This window comes from Eucalyptus grandis, chromosome 9, assembly GCF_016545825.1.
Source record: "Eucalyptus grandis isolate ANBG69807.140 chromosome 9, ASM1654582v1, whole genome shotgun sequence".
NCBI lineage: Eukaryota > Viridiplantae > Streptophyta > Magnoliopsida > Myrtales > Myrtaceae > Eucalyptus > Eucalyptus grandis.
Genome location: NC_052620.1, coordinates 23,132,267 through 23,139,894, shown reverse-complemented (window position 1 = coordinate 23,139,894; position 7,628 = coordinate 23,132,267). Strand labels below are relative to the sequence as shown.

Genomic DNA, 7,628 nt, shown 5'->3' with positions numbered 1-7,628 from the left:
CTAGACTTCTATGTTCTTGTCTAGGGCAGGCCGAGACTAGTCCTCTTGGCCGCTTTCCTTCCTGGTTTTGTTTCTTAATAGAGAACGTTACATGACTTTTCCAAGGAAGCTTCAGCTACATCGAATGGGATGTGGCCGAGTTCATTAAGGGAGGCCATGTAATATTTGCCTTTGGTGGGATCAAAAAGAAGAAAAAGAAGGTTGAAAAGTCAACAAAAGAAAGTAAGAAAGTGAGCCTCAGTTAATTAAAAGGAAAAGGAGCGCTGAGTACCGGGAGCTCGCCGAGAAAGAAAGAAAAAGGAAAGAGAGGAAAAAAAGAAAGAAGAGGGCTCTTGCCACTAATGTCTCACCAAGCCGATTCAATTTTGTATCACAACACCTGAATTTATCGCTTAAATTCAGATCTTTGAGAAATTGGAGCCGCGTTGTCTGATTTTTGAGTTGTGCAGTTTCAAGATTTCATAGAAGTTGTGGATTATAGCATTGTGGAGCCATAAGGGTTGGAAAGTCCTTTTCGAGCAACAATTTTGTAGGAGCTAGAATTTTAGGATTTCGTGGGCGAGTTTTGTGTTGCATTTACATTTGAGTAATTACTTCACATGAATGATTTGTTAGCATGCATAAGTCGTTTCATTAGCATTTATACGTAGTTTAGCCATTTGGTAGTTAAGTTAGAGTTTAATTCGGTTTTAATGTCGATTCTCATTTAATTGTTAGGATTACGAGATCGTTGACTAGTCTAATTACGCGTTGCTTGGTTTGGCATTATAAATGAGTGGTGCCATCTCTTATTTGAATTTGTAAATTCATATTTCAAATGAAAAGTCTGAGGTATATTATGTGCATATGGTGATTTGGCTAAAAGGCTAATGTTTGTATTTGATGCATAACTTCGGATCGAGCATTTACTACTTTTTATTTAGAATGGTTTGAGAAATGTGTCATTGGAAGTGTCATGAAAGTTTATAAGCATGTATTACGTTGCAAACTGATTTACGGAATGGGTTCCTAAATGATTTGGGAAATGTTTGATAAAAGACATTTCAAAATGTTCCTAGTTCATTAAATAAATTTCGAAATGGTGTGAGAAATGTAAAATGTGTATTTTGCAAGATTTGCAAAAAGGGAAAGGCAAAAAGTCAAAAGTAAAAATCACTTTAAAAAAAAAAAACTTTTAGGATTAGGCCCGAAAAGAGTAAGATATATTGTGTTAAAGAGCAAAAGTGGATAAATGGGAATGAAAAAGGAAGCAATGTTTTGTACATGTTCAATTCGTTTTCATGTTCGACCAAAAAAAAAAAAAAAAAAAAATCGTTTTCATGGGCCATACCTAATTGTGAAAGTCCATCTCTCCACGTCCCTAAGAAATGTTTCACCAGACACGGTGACCTCTGAAGTTTTCTTTTTAATGTTCAATTATTCCTTAAGTTTTTAATTCACACTAATATTGAACTGAAAATTGGTTCAATTTATATTTTCCCATTAAAAATTCGAGGGGTCGGCCACATGAACCTTTATGCCATCCTTTTGTTCGAAACCTTTATGCCATTGACTTGCCGTCGACTTGGATACGGTGTTTTCCACGTAGCATCCCTCTCCTCTCTTTCCCTCTCCCCGCAAAAAGGAACGCAGCACCACCGTTGCCAAAGCCCCTATTGCCAAAACCGCAGCAGCAACAACATTGCCGAAGCCCCTATTGCCAAAACTACCACCACTGGCAACGATTGTCCACGGCTGCGCTACTCAAACAGCCACGACCACACCAAAGCCGTGCACGAACACCACCGCAAGCTTTGCTCAAATGACATTGTAGGCACACCCCTCTCTCATCAGATCTGAAGCCCGTTACTTCAGATTCGAGTTGGCGACCTCCGATTTAAGTTCGCCATGACCTCAAACATTAGGTTTCAGTGGCCCAGATCTGAGTTTGCACCTCAGAAATAAGAGATAGAGAAAAGGCAATGCTGAAGTGGTACGTGGTGGTAAGGTGCTGCAACTTAGGCGTCGGTGATGACAGTGATGGTAGGGACGCGGTGGTTATGGTTTGCAGCTGCATTGTTGGTGGTAGAAGGAAGAGGAAGAAGAAAGGAAGAAAGAAATATATGGGAAGAAGAAAAAATTAAAAGAAAAAAATTCCTGACTTGAAAATATTAAAGAAAATATGATTGGTCGGTCTACCAGGACACGGCCTATTTACTCAATATAACTAACTTGTATAATAATCCAACCCATCAAATATGAGTCAAGAAACGGATGAGTGATTCATTTTCACAAGTCTAATGTGTGCATGTATTAGGGACTTTTCATCCTAGGGGATTCGGGCTCAATTGGTGGCTGGTGTCAAAGATTGAACCAAAGAAAATAGCAAGTACTTTACTTCCAACTGGCATAAACTAGAAGTATTTTTAACTTGTACTTTTATGCTATAAAAATTATTCAAATTTTACAAAGTTATGCAAATATATGCAAATCTATTTGTCAATACCCATATGTCGTGAAAGATTTATGTGCATAGGGTTAAAAAGGTGAAGGTGTGTGCATCATTAGGTTTAGGGTTTCTTCATTTTAATTGAAGATTTATCAAAAAATCATATCTAAATCTAAGTGTCAGCATTGGAAATGGTAAACTTTCATATATTTAAGATTAAGAAAATGGACAATAAATACAATAACTTTGGTATAACCCTCAATTTAGTATCAAAAACTTTCAAGCGATTACTTGACTTCACATTAGTAAAAACAATCACTTAAGCGCATCTATTGATAAATTCCGGTGATTCATCCTCCATAATTTTTTGGGATAAGTGTATTAGAAGTCCTAAAACTTATCATGAAAATGCAATTGAGTTCTAAAACTTTCAAAAAGTGCAATTAAGTCATAAAACTTGTCACAAAAGTTCAATTAAGTCCTAAAACTTTCAAAATGTTCAATAAAGTCCTAAAATTTGTCTTGAAAGTGCAATCAAATCCTAAAACTTTCAAAAAATGCAATCAATGGAAGGACTTAAATTAAATCACTTTGATAAGTTTTAGAACTTGATTGCACTTTTGGAAAGTTTTAGGATTTAATTGTACGTTGTAACAAATTTTATGACTTAATTACACTTTTTAAAATTTTTAGGATTTAATTGCATTTTCATAACAAATTTTAGGACTTCCAATGCACTTATCCCTAATTTTTTTTAAGTGAATCTTAATACTAACGCTGATTTTTTTTTATTTTTAAATTGAACTTCAAACAACAAGATGACCTGGCAATTATTTAACTAACTCACCAAAGTGCCTTCTCTTGTCCTTCTTCTTCTTGGTCTTCATCTTCTTTACTAAAACGAAGAAAAGAATAAACATCACCGCTTTCTCTCTCTTCTTGATCGGTTCAATTTGCCCTTCATCTTTACAAGTGCTCCTACTGCTAGTGATGGTGACACTCTATCGCAACCGGGAGAAGGCGCTTCGCATGCCATGAGCCCATAAATTTCTGGCATTTCCCCTCTATCTCTCCCCTTCGAGAAAATGAGGGCAATTCCGAGCCTTGAAAAAACTCAACGGACATTGTTTTTCTCTTTGCAGTTGGAGTTGTCGTCTCAGATGAGACAAGAAAAGTTGATTTGCTATTGGTGCTCCTCTTTCATCTGAAGAAATGGTTTCGATTTGAAGAAAATATTCAAATTCTCTCTCTCCTTCGAGAAAATATTCGTTTCTTTTACATAAAGGTTAGGATATTCGGAAGCAAGGCTTAGGTGACGAAAATAGCCTTCTCAGCTTCTTTTGTTTATAGTTGCCTCCCTTCTCTTTGCCACAATTCCTAAATTTAGGGTTATGGTCTAAAAATATTTGTGATTCAGCCCCGATTTCTTAATTTGGGACAATCAAATTTTTTGATCGATGTTGTTTGATAGCAATTACACTTACTCACTTTGTCCATGAGTCACGTCGAATAGATTTATGTTCAAAAATTGCCATGTTAGCTTTTCCAGCCATAAAGATTGACGATAGCATTAAAGTGATTGTCTTTTTATAAAAATGGCACCCAAATAATAATTAAAAAAAAAATTGACATTAAAAAACATCACAAAGTTATGGCATTTTTAGTGTCAGTTTCCCAAAAAAAAAAAAATTAAATTGCATGTGTTGCAAGCTTTGAAAAAAAAAAAAAAAAAACAAAAGAGAAATGGGAATATAAAAGAAGCAATCTTTTATATGTGTTCATATTCATTTTCATGGGCCATTATTGATTGTGAAACTCAATCTCTCTAGGTCTTTAAGAGATGTTTCCCAATCAAGAGTAACCAAACAGTGATTTTAAACTTTTTCTCAATATTTAATATCATCCTTAAACAATTTTCTTATTCATACTAGTGTTGAACTTTTGAAAATTGGTCCATTTTTTTTTTCCCTTAAAAATTTGACACCGCCAGCCAATTGACGAGAACCTTATGCCGTTAACTTGCCTTTAACTTGTATACCGTGTTTTTCATGTGGCATCATCCCTTCTCCTCACCTCTCACGAAAAGAAACGCAGCACCACCATTGCCGAAGCAACGTCACCACTGAACAACAGTTGTTTGCCGCTGCGCCACTCAGACAGCTGCCACAACACCAAAGCCGCGCTCAAACACCATAAAAAGCTTCGCTCGAATGACATTGCAAGCACCTCTCTCTCACTCTCTCACTCTCTCTCTCATCAGATCTGAGGCTCGAAACCTCAGATTCGAGGTCGCGGTTGCGACCTCCGGTTTAAGGCCGCCGCGACCTCAAATGTGAGGTTGCAGTGGCTTGAATCTGAGTTTGCACTTCGGATTTGAGATAGAGAGTATCTTGTGGTGAGAGAGAGAAGGCGATGCTGAAGTGGTGGTGATGGTAAGGAGCCGCGATAGAAGGAAAAAAAATTCTGACTCGGAAAAATTAACAAAATGACGTGGCTCTACTAATCAATTATTTGGTCCGGTCAGCAATACCTCGGCTGTTCACATATAAAAAAAAGTGCACAGTCCAGGAAATAAATTCAACAAACAGCCAAAAAATATAATTCAAAGAAAATATTTAATGTGGAAAAAAATTTCAGAGATCATCGGTTGATCATCCTCTTCTTAATCGTTCAGCCAATTTAAGTTAGCCTCTTCATCTTCGGATGCTATTATGTTCAAGCTATTGAGACTGCTCCAGAGAGGCGCCCACAAGTCTTCTTTTTCTTTGTCACAAACCACCTTCCTCAAGTTCCTCAGCCTCATGATCGACCACGGTAGCTAAGACAACCTCAAAAATCCTCTCATGTTCATGCTCTTGAAATTAACCAGTTGACCAATTTGATCGGGCAAGGTCCTCAAGCTCAGACAATTAGATATATTGAGAGATATCAATTTTTGGAGGGTTCTAATTGAGTCCGGTACTTGCGACAAGTTTGTGTAGGAATTAAGCCTGACCACTTCAAGGGACGCCAACTGCCTAATCTGTTCAGGGAGTGCAAATAAATTATGGCAGTTTGTGATGCTAAGCTTCTCCAGAAGTTTTATCTCGTAGATGTCATCTGGTAATGCCATAAGATCGTTGCAATAGTCGATGTGGAGCTCCACTAAGTTTGGTATTGCATTGGAGATTTTGGCGTCATTTGATGTTGAAGCCTGACTGATGTTGCACATGAAAAATGATATCTTTTGCAAACAGTGTAGGCGTAGCTGTCCCATGCTTAGGAAAGGAACCGTGATGCGTTCAAGCCTCATTCTCCTTAAATTGGACTCGATGACGTGGAAATTGCACAGCTCAGCTAGAGAGAAACTATAGTTTGTTACTATCAAGGCCTTGAGCTTATTTGTTTTCTCAATGAATTCAGGCAAAGAATAAGTTTTGGTTCGAATATTGGTCTCAAAGTTCAAGACCAAAGCCTCAGCTTTAGGCAATTGAAGATTTGGCCAAGGTCTTGAGAATGTTTTATCCGCATTATGAATATTGAAGGTTAAAAAGGTAAATTAACTACCGACCTACTGAATTTTTCCATATAGATTATTGAGAAAGAGATAGAGAGGGAGAGAGAGTGCCCAACCTGTGGAGATGGATACTAGACGAGCATCGAGAGTCAATTGCTTTTGCTTGCTCCACCAATTGGGAAAACTGTTTCCAGTCAAGTCCAAAATAAGTCTTTCTTTTCTCTACTTCCCCCTGGTCGCACTCCAAGATAGCCAGCTCTCTGAGCAGATCGTGATGCATAGCATAGTAGCTACTATAACATTTGTCGTCATCCTCATTTGAATCTTTCCTGTATGTGTGCAATCAAACACTCAGATATAAGCATTTTATCTCCAGTTTCTTGTGCTAAAATCTAACGCAAGGCATTTGATTATTTCAATTTACTAGCAAAGAAAGACATCTGATCCTTGCCACGTTTGAGAAATTGAGTCACGAGATAGAGATGTTCTTTACAGGCCTCTGTATAATCCATTTGAACTTTACAATGCGGAACAGACTATGGCTGAAGGTCAGGTGCCGTAATTGTGGTGTGTATTCAAAATATCTAGTAGGCCCATTTTTCTGGAAACAGAAAGTTGGTTGTGCATAAATTACTTTCAATCTTGGCACAAAGATCTAATCACGCCTTTGTCCATTTCACATACGCTTCAAACCGTCATGTATCAAGAAAAACTAATCATATGCCAACTATAATCTAATGAGGTACACTTAGAGCAGTAGCAACTAGAAAAGTTAGAATGAGAGAACAGAACAAACTTCATCAGAGCCATACCCGGTGACTACGAGATCAGCTAGGTTCCTGTAAACAAGTTTATTGAGGTCAGCAATGGCACGCACTCCACTGAAATCTAACTTGTACAATTCCACCCACATATCAATAAGGGCAGTGGCGGGAATCTTGCGATCCTCTGGAAACGAGCTGAGGTCCAAGAAACGTTCCTTGATTTCACCATCCAAGTGATACAAGCTCTTTCTGAGGCAATCTTGTACGTCACTGTCTGAACGCAAAAGGGAACGTCTTTCAGACCAATCAAGAAGCTTCGTTTCCCAGAATGAAGGATCCTTTCCTCGGAGAGACTTGGCAACGACTGTAAGAGCCAATGGCAATCCCTCACAGCGATTCACCACCTGCCACGGGGGAAAAATTAGTGCAAACCAAGGCCTCTCTTTGATGAAAGAGAGATGAAGGTAAGGATAGGCAGGTTGATTTGTTTAAGCATTTTCTTTGAAGAAAAAGATTAACTCAGAGTTTCTATTACCATACAAAATCCATGAATGGATGCATGCAAGCAAGAGCATACCTGCTCCAAGAGATCATCTTGTACCTTCTATCGGTAATTGTAACAGATCGACGAAAAAGTTGCAGGGCTTCACCCTTATTCAGTGGGTTCAGGTGATGCACAAAATCAACATCAGGAAACTCATATCTTGATGTCACCACAATCTTGTAATCTTTGATCTTCTTGAAAACAAATTTATCGAGGAAGGATTTGGATTCGGTCCAGACATCATCCAGCACAAGCAACACAGGATTTTGTCCTATTTTTCAAGCAGTTGCCGCAAGTACTGAACTGCACAATCTTCTGTTTCAATTGTGGGTACCGGGAAATTCTTATGTTGAATCATTTTCTGGACAATGTCTGTCAGGTTGAGCTTCTTCGAGA

General features: G+C 38.0%; 1 protein-coding gene across 1 annotated transcript; it reads right to left on the bottom strand.

The window, feature by feature from the left end:
* Positions 1-4,504: 4,504 nt before the first annotated feature.
* On the bottom strand, positions 4,505-7,282 carry LOC120288461 (probable disease resistance protein At4g33300). Its single transcript, XM_039302447.1, has 5 exons — positions 7,229-7,282; positions 6,737-7,092; positions 6,041-6,253; positions 5,391-5,625; positions 4,505-4,588 (listed from the first exon to the last, which is right to left on the bottom strand). The coding sequence occupies exons 1-5, from the start codon at positions 7,280-7,282 to the stop codon at positions 4,505-4,507; spliced, it is 942 nt and encodes a 313-aa protein (XP_039158381.1).
* Between the last annotated feature and the right edge of the window lie 346 nt (positions 7,283-7,628).

Excerpts from the sequence above, each read along its gene's own strand:
- LOC120288461 (XM_039302447.1), bottom strand. The coding sequence starts at position 7,282 with ATGATCTCTTGGAGCAGGTATGCTCTTGCTTGCATGCATCCATTCATG. Across the intron at positions 7,093-7,228 it reads TGCATCCATTCATGGATTTT|GTGGTGAATCGCTGTGAGGG; the intron begins GTATGGTAATAG and ends CCCCCGTGGCAG. Across the intron at positions 6,254-6,736 it reads GCTGATCTCGTAGTCACCGG|GAAAGATTCAAATGAGGATG; the intron begins GTATGGCTCTGA and ends GCACACATACAG.